The sequence below is a fragment of the Panthera tigris genome, chromosome B4 (assembly GCF_018350195.1).
Source record: "Panthera tigris isolate Pti1 chromosome B4, P.tigris_Pti1_mat1.1, whole genome shotgun sequence".
Lineage (NCBI taxonomy): Eukaryota > Metazoa > Chordata > Mammalia > Carnivora > Felidae > Panthera > Panthera tigris.
In genome coordinates, this window is record NC_056666.1 from 115,280,233 (window position 1) to 115,298,505 (window position 18,273).

Consider the following 18,273-nt stretch of genomic DNA (forward strand, 5'->3'; position numbering starts at 1 on the left):
TTGTGGAATATGATGCTTACCATATTTTGCTTTAAAAAAATAATAGTTATGTTTCTAGCTTTAAAAAAAGGATTAGACTTAATAGAAAGACCACAGAGTTAATTATTTGTATTCCTCTGCAAATGAAAACATCCTCTTTCCTACTACTCATAGCTCAGTTCAATGAAAACTTTCAGAATCTATCCCTTTGCTATAATTCCTTGATGATGTAACATTATCTCATGCCAAAAGAGGTATAACAGAAATACTCTAGATAATTTACTGGAATTTCATTTCACAGTTTCTGAGGTAGAAGTTGGCCACGTATTTTTCCATTAAAAGATACAAAAATTCATCTAAGTTTATTGATTCAAAAACATACATTTTTTTTCTATCAGCAGTATTATAATAATTTCTAAACCAAACACTGCATGGAAATTTTCTCCTTGATGTGTATTTTTGTATTTACAAAGACTTATTACCTCAGGTGAGAATGTTACAATGAAACACTATAAACACATGGAGAAATCTGTGTCACAAACGGTTAATACAGTATACAGTATTAAGATAAGTTTTCTGGTTTCTAAAGAAAAGGTACTTTAGAATTCAGTGTGAGTCTCAGAAATAATTCTGACAATTAAGTAAACATCAAAATTTAATAAATAACATACATGAAAAACCAAACATTCAAAAAAAACCCCTTATACCCAACAAAATAATTTCTAATATTTGATGAAGATTTTGGCTGGATTTTCTTGGCAGTGTTCATTTATATACAATCTTTGTACTGCATTTACTCCATTCTGATGAAATTCCACCACGTGAAATCACAGAAGAGATGAAACCAGTATCACTACAATATTGTGCCTTCCTGAAATGCTTCTATCCACCTATTGGTAAGAGAAATTTGTTAGAATTATAAAATGCAATCATCTGGTACACGTTAAGACAATATACATAATAGCTGTACCTGTGGATCCAATTACCCTGCCTGTATATTTAAGATCTTTCCTATACTATTGGGTGGCTCAGTCAGTTAAGCAACCAACTTCGGCTTGGGTCATGATCTCGCATTTTGTCAGGCTCTGTGCTCACAGCTCAGAGCCTGGAGCCTGCTTTGGATTTTGTGTCTCCCTCTCTCTCTGCCCTTCTCCTGCTCACACTCTGTCTCTCTCAAGAATAAGTAAACAATTGGGAATGCAAGCTGGTGCAACCCCTCTGGAAAACAGTATGGAGTTTCCTCAAAAAACTAAAAATAGAACTACCCTATGACCCAGCAATTGCACTACTAGGCATTTATCCACGGGATTATAGGGGTACTGTTTCGAAGGGAGACATGCACCCCCATGTTTATAGCAGCACTATCAACAATAGCCAAAGTATGGAAAGAGCCCAAATATGTCCATCGATGGATGAATGGATAAAGAAAATGTGGTGTGTGTGTGTGTGTGTGTGTGTGTGTGTATATACACACACACATATATACATATATACACATATATATGTGTATGTATATATGTGTATGTATGTATGTATGTATGTATATATATGTGTATATATGTGTATGTGTGTATATACATATATACATGTGTATATGTACCCATACACATGTATATATGTATATACATACATACATATGTTAGATCAAAATAGGTGTATATATATGTATATATATATATGTATATACACACATACATACATACATACATACAATGGAGTATTACTCGGCACTCAAAAAGAATGAAATCTTGCCATTTGCAACTACATGGATGGAAACTGGAGGGTATTATACTAAGTGAAATTAGTCAGAGAAAGACAAAAATCATATGACTTCACTCATGTGAGGACTTTAAGAGACAAAACAGATGAACGTAAGGGAAGGGAAACAAAAATAATATAAAAACAGGGAGGGGGACAAAACATAAGAGACTCATAAATACGAAGAACAAACTGAGGGTTACTGGAGGGGTTATGGGAGGGGGGATGGGCTAAATGGGTAAGGGGGACTAAGGAATCTACTCCTGAAATCATTGTTGCACTATATGCTAACTAATTTGGATGTAAATTTAAAAAATAAAAGAATAAAAAAAAGTAAAAAAAAAATTTTTTTTTAAAGAAATAGACACTTAAATATAGAGAACAACCTGGGGGTTGGTTGAGGGGAGGTGGGGGGGGGGATGGGTTAAATGGGTGATGGGTATTAAGGAAAGCATATGTGATGAGCCCCGGGTATTGTATGTCAGTGATGAATCAGCTAAATTCTACTACTGAAAGTAATATTACACTGTATGTGAATTAACTGAATTTAAATAAAAACTTGAAAAAAAAAGATCTTTCCTATACTAAACTAGAATTCTGTGTATATGGAATTATACTTTATTTGGTAATATGGCCCAAAATCTGGCCTGACAAGTGCATCTTCTATTTCTATGAGGAGTGAGAAGGGACTATTTCATAAAAAGCTCTATGAAGTCCTGATAATCCCATATAATTGGTTTTGGAAATGAATACATCTGCAAACCTTTATTTCAACCTCCTTCCTGGTTTAAGGAACACTATCTTTGCCTCTGTTTCCTTCTCTCTTAACTCCCTGGGGATCCGTAATTGAAACCTGTTTTAGTGTTTTCAGTGAAAGAGAATCTATATCTGGTCTACTTCCAGTTGATCAAAATTTTGTATGTAATATAAAGTGTCTCAAAAAGAAAAAGAAATGTGTCTCAGAGTTTCATAGAAGTCTTCCCAGAATTCATTAGTCTCAAAGTTTATCTGACAATACCCACAGTTTCAATTATTCAGAAGACACTTGGAGGTAGTCACTTTGTATCTCCCTAGGACTGTAATTGCTTCTGTGAACATCTAAAACCACTCAGTTAATAGAAGCAGCCTATAACAGATATAGCTCAAATTTCAAGGACAGAATTTTCAAAAATTTAAAATTTAAATGCAAATGGCATGTTGTATCATGATAAAGAGACTTTTAAAAAGTTAAAAATTTTCATTAAAATTAACACATTTTAATATTCTATACTATGCAAAAAAACCCCATTACATTAGTGACTTCAAAGAGAAACTTGTAATTTATCCTGTATTAATTCTCAATTACAAGAGGGCAGATTCCCTTTACTTACCTACATTCAATTGTCTTAAGGTTTTTCTACCTTGTTGACTTAATGATATAAACAAAAGATGTATATTCAAAAGCCATAATTTTTATCAGTTTGATGATGAATACAGATAAAAATCATGAGAAGTGTAATACCTAACAGAATATTAGAGCAATTACTCTTTTACCCAAGTAGTTTTTACAGAAAAAATAATGGTTAAGTGACAATTTTAAATATTCTTCAATTCAAAACAATTTATTTATAGTAATAGATATACATAGTAGATGTCCTAACATAGACTGGAAAAAAGAAAAAAGTGTTCCAGAGTATTTGCAACATTGTACCTGATTAATATGCAAGAGCATATGCAATTCGGGTACATTAATTCTAACTGCATTAAGAAAAGATAAGCCTTGCTGACTTAAAGCATTCTTTTTTTTATCTGCATGCACCGTTTTAAGCCTATGGAGAAAACATAAGCACATCTTAGTGAAAACAAAAACATGTAACGTGTGAGACTAAAATAAAAATCAAGTGAAAGATTTGGTTAAAGGTTATCTGCTCTATTTTGTTTACAAAGGACCTGGGTTCCACAGAGATATGCTTCTCTATATCAAACCACGTCATGACATCAAAACAAATATTCTTGTTGGAATTTTGAAGAGATTGTTTAAAAACCTTTACCATCTAAAATGATATCCATTTCCTTTTACTCAGTTATTGGGAACAGCATGGGAGCCTCTTAATGTGTTTGACCTTTTTCCCAAAGAAGTAAGTTAGCAAGCAGCTGTTTAAACTCCTGCTGTTCCATGGCACAATTGAGTCACTGGATTGCCAAAGTCCTGGAATGTTTCAAGAGATGATCCTCACCCTCACTGAAGGAGAGGTCAAATGCCTCGGCTTCCTTTCCTTGCAGCAGAGCAGTTTCATGCTGCTTCCTCAGAGGTCAGTATAGACAAAATATTTTGGACAGAACTACCTATTTTCTTTTCCCCTCTGCCTCCTGAAAATATTCCAGATCCTCTTGCTTGTCCTTAAAACAATTCTAAAGAGTTTGAAAAATATGTTAAATCTTCCTAATTTGGATCTTGGATTTAAATTCTTAATTGTCCCCATGCATGAAAGTAGGTTATTTTAAAATCAATCATGTAACAACTTGAAACTCATGTATAAAAGAAAAATATGCCTAAATTACTTACTTCTGAGCTGAGTGAGCATCATCTGCTTTGAACAGATAAAATAACATGTTTTTGTGCAGCAACTGGAACACTCTAGACTCTGAATTCTCATCTTTGACTTGAGTGACAGTGAATCCTAGTAAAGGCTGACTCTCCAAAGCTGCCACATCCTAATTTAAAAAGACACAAAGGGAGATGGGACTTTAAATTGATACAAAATTCAGATTTGCAAACTCTTAAAACTATACAGCTTTAATTTTATATGCACACTATATAGAAAACAATGATAATTCTAACAACTTACTTACTTTTCACTTATTCAACAATATTAAGATGTCCCCCCACCTCTGAAGCTACCCCATGAGCCAGACACTGTGCTAAACAGTTTTCCTTGGGTTCACACTCATCTAAGTTCACATATTTCCCCACAACCATGGGAGGCAATTATATTACTTTCATTTTATGGATGCAGAAAACAAGCTCAGAAAGAAAAGTGATTTACCCGGTCCCACTAAGGAAAAGCTTGGCTCTTAGAGCAGTGGTTTTTATAGCCAGCCAGGAATTGTTTCTAACCCAAACAAAGTCTATCTTATCGAAGTTTGAAGCCTGATCAATACAATCTGGGGATAGTCAAGGGACTGTCTTCCATGAGAGCTTGGCAGAAAGGGTAAGAACCTTTGCCTTTAATGAAGTTGTTAGTAGTCACATGACACCAAAAAAAGTTACATCTTAATACTATGGAAAATTCCTAACATTTTTTGAGTAAGAGCTCTAGGACATTGTTGACATTAAAGATAATAGCAAGAAGAATCTCCCCCTCCAAAAGCAATGCAAAACAAAAAAATACACAAAACGAATAGATCAAACAAATATTGTGATTATTTCTAATTGGCATTATAAAACCAGACTCCCAAATAATTCATCTTTAGATTTCAGATCTTACCTCACTTGCAGCATATGTATACAGCACTTTATTTTTTATGACAAACCACAAGTGTTTCCAGGGTTTTTTATTGCCCTTTGATCTGTACAAATAGCCACTCATGGAAGAATCTTCTGTATTTGCTGATACCTAGTAAGTAAACCCCATACATAGTTTAATGGTTTTCAGACAGCAACAAAATGTAAAGTAACAAAACTGCTTTTGATCATTGGTGCTGAAAGCAATAACCATAATACTATAATGTTTCAGAATGAAATTGTTTACGTTCAAAGTCTGCTACTGTACAAATTGAATACTGCCATTACCATGGGCATAAAAACCCCTTTCGTTTAGAAGCAATTCCAGCATTCTGCTTGGTTTAATTGTGCTTCCATGTATGTATTTCTTTGTGGTGCCACCTGTGTTTTCCTGGTTTCCAGAAAAAGAAAAATAATTCTAAAGATCAAAAATGCTTTTTGAAAGCTGCATTTTTGGGAACCGTGTATGTTGTTCTTCGTATTTTGCAATGTTAGGGAAAATTACTTAAACCTTTAACTCTTTCTGAAATAGCTTTTTGGACTTATAAAACCTGTATTAGGGGCGCCTGAATGGCTCAGGTCATGATCTCACAATTTGTGAGATCGAGCCCCATGTCAGATTCTGCACAGACAGCACGGAGCTGGCTTAGGTTTTTCTCTCTCCCTCGCTCTCTGCCTCTCCCCCACCCAGACTCCCTCTCTCTCTTTCTCTCAAAATAAATAAATAATTAACAATAAATAATAAAGTTTACATTAAACAATAATATTTGATCCTCCTCATAAAATTTGTAAGAAATTGATACAATTCATACATGATTAAAGGCAGACTTTAAAAATTCATAGAATCCACTTGTATTTGTTTTCTGTTGTCACATACAAATTACCACCAACTTAGTGGGTTAAAACAACATACATGTGTTGTCTCAGGAGTCCGGGCACAGCTTAGCTGGAATCTCTGCAGGGCCCCAGTCAAGGTGTTGGCCGGCACTGAGTTCTCATCTGACAGCTGACGAGGGAAGGGTCTACTTCCAAGTGGATTCAGGTTTTTAGCAGTATTCATTTCCTTGAAGTTATGAAACTGAGGGCCCTGGCCTCTTGCTGGCTTTTGCCTGGAGCTCATCCTCATTTCCAAGCCTCCCAAGACAACTACTTACTTCTTCAAAGCCCGCATGAGAGAAAGTCTCTAGAGCCCATCTACAGCAATATGGAGTCTTCCATAACATAACATAATCATGGGAGTGACATGCCATCATCTTCCCCATATTCTGTTGGTTCAGAGCAAGTCACAGGTCCTTGCCCCACACAACGGGGAGGAGACTGTACAAAAGTGTGACCATCAGAGGAAGGGATCATGGAACCACCTTAAAAGTCTGCTCACCATTCTACTAATAACACAATCCCTAAATTTGGTCTTATGTTTCTCTCCTGTTCCTATGTTAAAAACAAAAGTTTCAACTGCCAGATTACAATCATTGAAACCTTACTACCTTTTGGCCTAGAGATTAAAACATTTTCATCCTTTTATGAAGCAAACTAAGTTTTGCTCAGACCAAAATTTGAGGATCAGAAACTGATCCTTAAAATCACCATAAATAATAGAATTTCCATTTACCTCTCTGTTAATACAGTTTTGTTTTTTAATGTTTATTTAATTTGAGAGCGCATGCATGCAAGCGGGGGAGGGGCAGAGAGAATCCCAAGCAGGCTCCATGGGATCTCACAAATTGTGAGATGTGACCTGAGCTGAAACCAAGCCACCCAGGTGTCCCAGCTAGTGGGAACTTTAATATTAAGTGCAAACAAATTTATATAAAAAAATAACATCCTTGTAGAAGATTACAAATAACTTTTTTTCAATTAGAATGTCTATGTTCAAATGAAATTTTGCTGGAAATGTAGTTATATTGGGATGCCACTATGTACTTAAGTGTTACTATCATTGCTCAAAATATTTTGTATGTTCCTTTTTTGGAATATTCTTAAATTAGTTTTTTAGCTATGAAAGAATACCAATCACAATCCTGAGTCGAGAATAGTCCTCTATTATCTTTTTAAAAATAAAATTGGTCTTAACCAAATTAATCATATGATTCATAAAACTTTCCAACGATATATATATATATATATATTTTTTATATATATATATATATTTTTTTTTTAAGTTTATTTATTTATTTTGGGAGAAAGAGAGAGAAAGACAGCACAAATGGGAGAAGGGCAGAGAGAAGGAGACACAGAATCCCAAGCAGGCTACTCAACATCAGTGCAGAGCCCGATACAGGGCTTGAACTCATGAACTCTGAGATCACGACCTGAGCCAAGATCAAGAGTTGGATGCTTAACCAAATGTGCCACCCAGGCACCCCTGATTTGATTATTTAAAACATAAATCAAATCTAACTCAAGAGACATAGCCTGCCATTACTGAGGGTACTGAGAATCTGAATGTAATTCTAAAATAATGAGTTTCTGAAAATGTATTGAACATTTTTACTGGAATAAAAACTCCTCCCAATCCTTAAAAAGTTAAACATAAAATTATCATGTGACCAAGCAATTCCACTCCTAGGTGTATAACTAAGACAAATGATATTTATAATAACCCAAAGGCAGCAACAACCCAGATGTCTATTAACAGATGAATGGATAAATTCTGATATATACATACAATGGAGTATTATTCAGATATAAAAAGAAACAAAGTACTGATAATGCTATATAACTTAGCTTCTAAAATATTGTACTAAGTGAAAATAGCCAGACACAAAAGGTCACATATTGTAGGATTCCTTTTTTTTTTTTTAATGTTTATTCATTTTTGAGAGAGAGAGAGAGACAGAGAGAGAGAGAGAGACAGAGCATGAGTGGGGAAGGGGAAGAGAGAGAGGGAGACACAGAATTCGAAGCAGGCTCCAGGCTCTGAAATGTCAGCCCAGAGCCTGACGCGGGGCTCGAACTCACTAACTGTGAGATCATGACCTGAGCCGAAGTCGGACACTCAACCGACTGAGCCACACAGGTGGCCCTGCAGGATTCCTTTTATATGAGATATCTAGAATAGGCATACATAGAGACAGAGAGCAGATTAGTGGTTACCAGAGAGGGTGGAGAGAAGGGACAAGGGGATTGATTATTTAATTGATACAGGGTGTTTTTATGGGGCGATGAAAAAGTTTTGAAACTAGAGCAATATGGTGGTTGCACAATATCGTGAATACACTAAATATCAATGAATTGTATTGCTTTATTTTTTTTAAAAAAAGATTTTATTTATTTTTAAAGTAAACTCTACATCCAATGTGGGGCTCAAACTTACGATCCCAAGATCAAGAGTTGCAGGCTCTACCGACTGAACGAGCCAGGTGCCCCTGAATTGTATACTTTAAATGGTTAATTATAAATTAGGTGAATTTCAACTCAATTACAGATAAAAAGACAAAAACCACAGCTTCCCAAGTACAACACTTTTACTTTTATAGCACTTAATTAGATAAATTAATTTTCCCAGTTTGATTTCAAAGGAGCAAAGCAGTGGTTCTCAAACTTTAGCATACACCTGAATCACAGAGAATGCTTATTGAAATTTCTGATTCTGTAGACCTTGGGTGGGGCCTAAGAATATCCATTCCTAGTAAGTTTCCATGTGGTGCTTTTGTGCTGCTCTGGAGGACACTTTGAGGACCAGTGGAGTAAAGGAAGAAATGGCTGCAGTCAGGAAGTAGAGGTTTGACAGCAGAAGGTCTGTTTGTATGGCTGGTTGGAAAGATACACAAAATGGGATTGGAGTTAGGCTGGCTCTAGTCAAGAGCAGAAAGAGTTCTGCAACCAGTGCTGTAGAGTTTAGACTGACAAGGGGAGTAAGTGTAACAACTGTATCTATAAATTGTGACATCAGCATGGAGAGGCAAACAGTTATTGAGAACTGAAAATTACTTCAGTTTGTTAAGAACCTTAAAGTTCTGAAAGTCAGTTTAGATTTAGGAACTGAGTGATGGAAAGGAGAGTTGAGAGTACTAAATCCCCTTAACTAGGGTGGCTCAGTCAGTTGAGCATCTGACCTCAGCTCAGGTCACGATCACACAGTTCTTGAGTTCAAGCACAGAGCCCACTTTGGATCCTCTGTTTCCCCCTCTCTCTGCCCCTTTCCCGCTTGTGCTCTCTCTCTCTCAAAAGTAAATAAATATTAAAAAATAAATAAATCATCTTAAGTAGCTTAAGAAACTTGGCAATTAGAACTTTAAGTCCTAGTCTTACTATTTCATGAGATTGGCTATAAATCATTTCCTAGTGTTTTAACTGCCATGATGGAATACATTCAACTTTACATAAAGAACACAATCTTGGTCAAATTTTTAGAGTTGTCTGCTTCCACACTCCACAGAACACCTCCAGAGTATCCAAGGAAGAGAACAAAATTCAAAATTCTGCTGGCCAAAAAACTGGCCGGAAGTGGAACTAATTAATAAACTAATCAAAATGGTGGTAGATATGCAGTGCTGTGTGTTACATGACACTGGCTGACTGAACATTTGAATTTGAGGAGATGGGATAGGATATTGGTGATGCCTGTGGATTATACCACTGGCAGTCTAACTGTGTAGACAGACTATCCTAACTTTTTAAAGTTTTCTTTTCAGTTGAAAGGAAAGACAATTTACTATCAGTGCAGCTGTATATAGCCAATGAATCCTTACAAATAACAAACTGTGCAGATCAGGAAATGCTAATAAAACACCCCAAATATTCTATAGACTCTTCCCTCTGGTAAGGGTTTTCCTCAAAGTAATTTTAAAAATTCACATGTGTCTAAATTATCTTTTACTTTCTATCATTGCTATAAAATGTTCTCCAAACCTTTCAACTGCCATTTTCTAAATGACTCAGGTCATACGGGAGACCAAGCAAGAGAGTGAGGCATCAGCCACATCCATCACCAGTATTAAAATGCCATGTCTTAATAGTAGTGGGAAATGACATCTTCCTTTATGAAAGAAAAACAGTGTATTATATGCATATGAATAATTCAGCCTGTATCAGGTTGCAAGTTTAATGGAAACACTTACTTCCTTGAGAGCAGCTGGGATTTTTTTCTGTTTCCTCCCTGATGGAATACTATGGAAGACTGATGATAAGGCACTTGAAGGAGATTTGTGATTTCCAGGAGATCCAATCTTAGGAGAATGCTGGTGATCTAAAACAAATCAGATGCACTCATGTAGCCAATGGTAAGCATTTTGCAATTCAAGTTAATTCATATCAATAAACACTGTTGCATAAAATATCCATGGAAGGATACTTGAGAAACCGAGGACACTGAGACCCCTGGGAAAAAAAAGACAGCTGGGTGCAAGCTGAGTGAGAGAAAGACTTTCTACTGTCTAGGAATTTAAGCTTTTTCAGGTGTGAACCATGGTAAAGGAATACCCTTTTGTGCCTTCACAATTCTGAAACATGTTAATATACTACTTAATGTACTAACCATGTCAATGTACTAACTGAAATTAATTCTATAAATTTTCCTTAATGTTTACTTTTGCGAGAGAGAAACAGAGTGGGTACGGGGGAGTGGCAGAGAGACAAGGAGACACAGAATCCCGAGCAGGCTCCAGGCTCTGAGCTGTCAGCTCAGAGCCCAACACGGGGCTCAAACTCACAAACCGTGAGATCATGACCTGAGCCGAAGTTGGACACTTAACCAACTGAGCCACCTAGGTGCCCCCTAAACTAATTCCATAAACTTCTGAAAAAAAGCTCCTGACTTAAAAAAACCCCCAAAAACCTAAAAGCACTGTTTAGTATTGAGATATATGTTGAAATAAGAATATTATAATGAACAAAATGCTAGAAAGGGGGCTATAAGACAAGATAAGGAAGCCATTATATTTGACTGTAGAAGTTCAGTGAAAGCTGGGAAGAGAGTAAGATGTTTGAGTTGGCCATTAAGGTATAAGTATGAGTTTGCCAAGTCAAAAAGAGGAGGAAAAACACTCCCTGAAGGCAGCATAAGCAAAAGCAGAGGTATGAAATTAGATCATCTATTTGGAGAATAATAGAGCTGAGGAAAAAAAAAGGCTGGTTCTAAGGAACATGGACTGTTGTTTAAGTCATGGGAAATTAATGGTCTTTTAAGCTGGGAAGTGACATGAGCAGACTGAATTTAGGAGAAAAAAAAAAATCTGGCAGCAGGAAGGAAGAAGGATTTGCAGCAGAAAACCTGTTAGGAAACTATTACAGTAGACCAGATGAAAGATAGGGCTGAAATGAAGGACAACCTTTTTGCAATTTAGATCCTATAGGTTTCAGGAATTTAACCAAATCTCTCTTTTCAAAATGTAGACCTGAGCAGTCCTGCTAGCTGCATTCATCTTAACTGTGGGAATGGATACCTGCAAATAATGAGTAGGCAGATATGAGTTATCATTTTGTATTTGGTGAAAAGCTGAACATGTAGATATACCATAGAATCTCACCAAATCAGTCCAAGTGATTAGAAATAAACTAACAAAGTGCCACCTAGTATATTTCCATAGAGAATTATTTTACAGATAGACAAAAATGATTTGTTAATGAGCAGGCAGTTGTAAAACTGAAAACTTCAAAATTACTTGAAAGTTAAAGTTCCCTTGTAACTGTTTTAATGCATTTCATCCTGTAATTGCATTTCTACAATTAGTACTCTATGAGTTAAGAAAGCTTAATTGAATTAAGAAAGCAAAATTCTTTCTTTTTTTTTAATTTTTAATTTTACTTTTGAGAGAAAGAGAAAGAGAGCGAGTACACATGCATGCACGGGTGTAGGTGGGGGAGGGGCAGAAAGAGAGAGGGATACACAGAATCCGAAGCAGACTCCAGGCTCTGAGCTGTCAGCACAGAGCCCAGTGCGGGGCTCGAACCCACGAACGTGAGGTAATGACCTGCGCAGAAGACGCTCAACCAACTGAGCCACCCAGGTGCCCCAAGAAAGCAAAATTCTTAATATTTTGAGATGAGTATCACCAATCATCTTGCTCACTTGTCTAAGATGATTCTTTTGGAAGGTTGTGTGAAAGCGTCTGGGAATAAAGGAATTTGTTAAATCTTTACTTATATATTACCTAGTTTCTGCAGTTCTTGGAAACAATGTTCACATACTCTTGCTGGTTGATTTTTCAGGTAATCTAAACCATACTTATTTGATGAACAAGCTTGGCATACAATCTGAAAACACATTGGAATTATTTCATTTAGAATAACAGTATCAAACCATCTAGTTTGCTACAATTTATAATGCTGTCTACCTATAGTGTTTTCTAAACCTTTTCACAACCACTGACTCTCAATTACACCGCTATGGAGTTCAGGCCCGTAGTGAACTCACACACTGGAAGATGAAGAGGCCACAGATTATTATGACTGTGTGCTAAGTCCATAAAATAAAATGCTAACAGTGTTAATGTGTGCAAAATATTTGGAACCATGTATGGCAAGCACTAAGTCCTCTGGTCGCCATATTTGTCATCATCGACATTGCCCCTGTCATCATTCCTGCTGTAACCATAACCATGTCTGCTGCACTTCTACCAAGCATTTGGCCCTGTACGAAATGCTCTCGAAACAGACCTTGTTTAATCTTCATGGTAACTCTCTGACGTCATTGCCATTTATGCTCATTTTACTAATGAGGCCATGAAGGTCTAGAAACGTCACTGGTGATAACTTCAATACTTAAAGTATCTCTATTAAATACTTAATACTTAAATAATATCTCTATTAAATACTTAGTATCTATGTAGTTTAAACAAATATCAGTAAATATGGGAGTCTAACTGTGAATTTTATTTTAGTGACAATTATCTATCATTGACATTCTACAATAACCTTGGTAGACACGGTAACGACTGACCTATGCCTAAATATTTAGAGAAAGTATCATCCATGATTCAGTATCTTTTTTCCCCCTGCCATGATTTACAAGAGGAAATATGCTTCCTCACTATGTACAGCCTGGAGCTATAAAAATTCACAACGGAGATGGGTGTCATCTTCTCCAACCTTTCCGCAGGCCCGGCAGTGGTGTCGTCGCCAGGTCAGAGTAAATTCACTTGTGCAGATCATACACATTGTGGCTCTGGTATCAGGGATCCAGATGGGAGCCTTTGATCCAAGAGGACTAACTTCCTCTTTATTTTCTGCATCAGCCTGGGGAAGAACAACTTTTCATTATCTCCATGCACATTGAGTGCTAAAGATTCAAGTCTTTTTTTTTGGGGGGGGGGGGCAATGCTGATGGAATTATCAAGGATGTGGGACAAATCATGGGCCATTATATTTTTCATGTTCTCAGGATATTAAGATTAGCTATATTCTAATAACGCTTTAATGCAAAATTAACTTAAAAATACGTCTGTGGTAGTGCCATGAGAGCTGATTAGTTTCTTCCTTAAATTATGTTATTTCCCAAATTTTTTACAATGAAGTTTTACAACCAGAAAAAATAAAATGTGCTGCATGTTATCACAGACTTAGTTAGACATTAAGAGGATATTTAGTTCTGAAATTATACACACACATGTATCTTTCTGTGAAACGCATGTTGCTTTTCTAAACCCCTAGAAAAGTTTAAGGCAAAAACTGTTTGAAATGCACTGAAAAAAAAAATAAGAAGGAAAAGACAATACCTCATCAAGACTCCTACTAGGACAGAATGTGATTCTTTTTTTGGCATACTCTTCTATTGACCTGGAAATCGCTTCTAGCCATTCATCCCTTTCTGTGGCAGAACTATTGGGGGCAAAAGAAGGTTCCATCAACCAGATGTCAGCGTTTATTCTTTGCCTTCTTCTTACTTCTTTTCCTTCTGCCATGGCGACAGATTCCACTACCCTCCAACAATGCTAGTGGCAGGCAGCAGCTCGGAGATTTTTTTGCACAAATAATCAGAGCAGGCATTACAGCACACATGGCATTTTACCAAACACAATGTTTGTTTTCTTCCCCAATGTACTGCTTTATACTTTTGAAGTCTCTTAAATTTGGAGGTTTTTTTGCTTGGCTTAAAAGCTAGTCATACAATTAATAATTAGGGTTATTTCCATAACCTGAGATATTATCCTAGAATTTAAAAATTTTCCAAGGAATCAAGTTTCAAATCCAAACTTACAGCATAGCATACTAGCTATTTTTAGGTTATTAATTACTAAAAATTTCTACAAAGGACACTGGAGTAAAGGAAACATGTATCTGGCATCATAAACAAATGTTTAGGAAGTGTTAACAAGGAAAATAGACTGTAGTTGTTGTTAGGGCTCCCCTAAACTCTTCATGTTTTTTGTTTCTACCCTCAGGTCATCAGGAGCCACAGGATTCAAATCTAGACAGAAATGGGCCAAACAGGGGGAAAGCTTGTTCAGAAAAAGGCATTCTCGTTCTGCTTTTTTTGCAACTACACCTCCTCCAAAAAACTCTGATGAGTGGCATTAGCACATTTAGTTTTGTATACTCAAGAGTGAGAGGCACATTTTAGGTAGTGCGTGTGTGTGTATACATAATAATCTCTCAAAATAAAATCTACCATTATGATGGGAATGGGACTGTGTAAGGAAATGTGTGTTTTAGAGAGGCATATGAAGTATGTATATAGGAGTAAAATGACCTGATACCTGCAATCTGCTTTGAAATACTTTAGGAAAAAAAATTTGTGGCAGAATCTGGATAAGATTTGAATCTGGGTGAGTGAATATGGAGTTTCATTGTATTATTCACTCTAAGTTTAAGAATATTTGAGCTTTTAATTTAAAGTTTATTTATTTATTTTGAGAGGCAGTGCGCGCATGCACATGAAAGGCAGCAGGGGAAGGGCAGAGAGAGAGAGAGGGAGAGAGAGAATCCCAAGCAGCCATCGCCTGGCTGCATTTCACAAACTGAGATCATGGCCTGGGCCAAAATCAAGAGTCAGATGCTTAACTGACTGACCATCCACACGCCCCTAAATAATGTTTTTATAATTAAAAATCCCATTATGCAAATGGTATGAATGGGCATATTCTGTTGTATTTTGCTGAGCACAGAGCCAAGTCAAGGAGATACTAAAAAATCACTCACCTTCCCCATAATAATTATACTCAGAAATGTACCTTCCTACTAAATGGCTTAAGTGTCATTTAGAATATACACTCACATGGTTATTAAAAAGTAGAAATCCACTTTTAAAAATAAAAATTTAAAACCAGTATAGTTCTCAAATTTTCATTATATATCAGGAATAAAATAAAATAGAATAGCTCTTATTTCTCTAATCCAAACAAAACTTGCCTCACTTACCTCTACTGCTCTACCATTACTGCCCCAGCTAGCTGCCATTTACTTAACGGTTACTACATGCCAGCCAACTGTGCTAAGTGCTTTGCAAATGTCATTATATCTCACCCTCAGAGCTACCCCATGGACTATATTACTGGATCTTACACTCCTTGTCCCCAGTCCCATCACTCCCACCAGTCAGCATCATTTACAGATAAGCAGTCTGAGGATTTGAAATGTTAGGCAATTTTCTTTAGCCAACAACATGACTTGGTATCAGACCCAAGTGTGGCTAAAGATTGAACCCTTAACCACCATGCCATTCATCTCTGTTCTCTTAACTAAGCTCTGAAAATACATGCTCAAGCTTCCAAGGAAACATTCATAGAATCTTACTGTCCCTCTTTTTCTCTTCCCTTCCTCTACTGTTCAGTGGAAGAGGTAAGAGAAAGTAGAGAGGCAGATGGCTAATTTGAGCTTTGCCGTCTGATTTTTCTGGAGCCCTGGGAGCATGTGGAATGTGATTTGACTGTGCAAATCATGTCACATATGCTGTTCTTTCATTTAATCATTCCTGGCTCTCTCTTGTGTGGGGATCTGCCAAAACAATGTTTACCAGCTCTTGATAACACATTTTTCACAGACCACACACATTTGTCTGCAGTACTGAGTAGAGACATTCTAGCCCTTCTTTTGTAACATGGTTAGCAGAAGAATCAGCATCTTCCTCAGTTAAACCAACTTAAAATGCAGTTAAACCAAGTATTCTTTTCTTTATGGAATGTGCCTATTGCCTAGAAAGCAAATTTGTATTAAACAAGCACATTCTCCCATTGACTGGGATGAATTTCCAAAGGGAAAAACCTCCAATAGAAGAGATTTCAGGTATGTTAAGATCTTGCCATGCTATCTAGTACCTGTGTAACTGTGGAATGCTATTCCGGCGTCTAAAGTCCACATCACTTCATTTCAATTCATCTGAGTAGCATTTAGCAGGAGCCTGCTGAAGGCCAGGTACTAAGCTATGAACTTACATAGCATACAAAACACACACTTGTCAGGGCTCATATCTAATTAATTGAGTTGAGACATAAAAACAAGTAATTACCACATTATACAATAAAGGCAAAGTAGATGAGTAACATAGAAGCAGTAAACTACCTTATTCAGGTAGCAGGAAGGCTCTACAGAGGTGATGACTAAGTTAGGACTAGAAGAATTTAGGTGTCGACATAAACTCTGCAGTGTCTCTGTGCATCCTCATTTGCTCTCCTAGCTTTGCTTATCTTCTCTAAGCTGATGACTCCCAAATATATGCCAAGTCTGGGCCCCCTTCTGACCTCCAGATCCTTACAGACACTGTCTCATTGATGGCTCCATCTTGATGATTGATAGGCACCTCACATTCAACATGCACCTCTGAAACTATATTCCTGATTGTTCCCCCAAAGCTGCTTTTCTCCCAGTGTTCCTTAACACAGGGAATGACCCCACTATCCGACACAGTGTGCAAGCTGAAGACTCGCTCGTAATGCCTCCCTCTCTCAATCCCCATGTCCACTTAATCACTTTACTTCCCCTCCCAAACCATTCTCCACCCAGCAACCAACTTTTAAAAAGGCCAATCTGATCACATCAATCCCTAGTACAAACTTTTCAGTGGTTCATCATCCCCTAGTACAAGCTTTTCAGCTCAAGACCCAAATCCACAAGCTCTTTCCCCTGTCCCTCCAGGCTTACCTTTGATCACTCTCCCCCTCATTCTCTATTTTCATGCCATTCTGGTCTTTCAGTTCTTTGAATATGCCATGCCCCTTTCCACCTCAGCACCTTTGTACACATTATTCCTAATGAGAGCCTCCTTTCCCCTTTGCCTTGCTATCCAACTCCTACTTACCCTTCGTAACTCGGTGGACACAGCAGGTCTTTCAGGAAGCTAACCTTGACTTCCCTTTCTCTACTAAAATTAGTTCAAGTTTCCTTGTTTTACAGCCTCATAGCATCTGGTATTTTCCTGTGCAATACTTAATCATAATAATAACTGATTGTGTTGACATTTTGTTAAGTGTATGTCTTCCCTAACGGACTGCAAGTTCAGGAAAGGAAGGGCCCTTTTAATTCTCCACTGTATCCTGATGCTTAAAACACTGCCTGGCCCAGGGAAGAGGCTCCATATTACTTACTGAATGAGGGAATGAATTCCAGGCGGAAGCAGCTGCCTGTGCAAGGCAAAAGGATGTGAGGTAGGCTGGCATGCATGGAGAATACGTAGATCCGTCTGGCAGAACATGCCATGTTTTGGTGGGGGTGGAGACAGGGAGAATGGATGGAAATCAGGCTGGTGAGGTAGACAGGAACCAGATCACAGGAGACCTTCTCAACTCCTTCCTACATGTTACAGAGTACCCAGCTCTCTGTGGTTGGGGGAACTCAGAAGAAGAGCATGGCACACTGGTGGCATTCAGTATGTGTCAGTTCTCCTTCCCCCAGGCCATCTTAATCCTTCCTTGGAAACTTACTTTCCCCCTACCTAGAACTTTCCAGTTTATCATTTCTCCTGAATAACCCACATTCAATCCATCAATAATCCTATTAACTCTGATTCTGAGCATTTCTACCATTCTAGTACAAGAAAGCATCATCTAGTTTCCTGCCTGGTCTCCCAACTTCTACACTAGACTATAATGGTTTATCTTCCACAAAGAAGCCGGTGTCCTCTTTTTAAAATATACATTAGATCATACCAACTCTTAGCTTAAGACACTCGGATGGTT

At 37.2% G+C, this 18,273-nt stretch overlaps 1 protein-coding gene across 2 annotated transcripts in view; it reads right to left on the reverse strand.

Moving 5' to 3' along the window:
* Positions 1 to 317: 317 nt before the first annotated feature.
* FGD6 (FYVE, RhoGEF and PH domain containing 6) overlaps positions 318 to 18,273 on the reverse strand; it is a 115,597-nt gene continuing 97,641 nt past the window's right edge. For both annotated transcript variants that reach the window (XM_007085631.3, XM_015539087.2), the window contains exons 15-21: positions 13,879 to 13,981; positions 13,253 to 13,399; positions 12,316 to 12,418; positions 10,285 to 10,412; positions 5,205 to 5,333; positions 4,283 to 4,431; positions 318 to 869 (exon numbers count right to left, since the gene is read on the reverse strand). In XM_007085631.3, the coding sequence (XP_007085693.2) occupies positions 833 to 869; positions 4,283 to 4,431; positions 5,205 to 5,333; positions 10,285 to 10,412; positions 12,316 to 12,418; positions 13,253 to 13,399; positions 13,879 to 13,981 (796 nt within the window). In that variant the 3' untranslated portion in view covers positions 318 to 832. The remainder of the gene's footprint in view (positions 870 to 4,282; positions 4,432 to 5,204; positions 5,334 to 10,284; positions 10,413 to 12,315; positions 12,419 to 13,252; positions 13,400 to 13,878; positions 13,982 to 18,273) is intronic.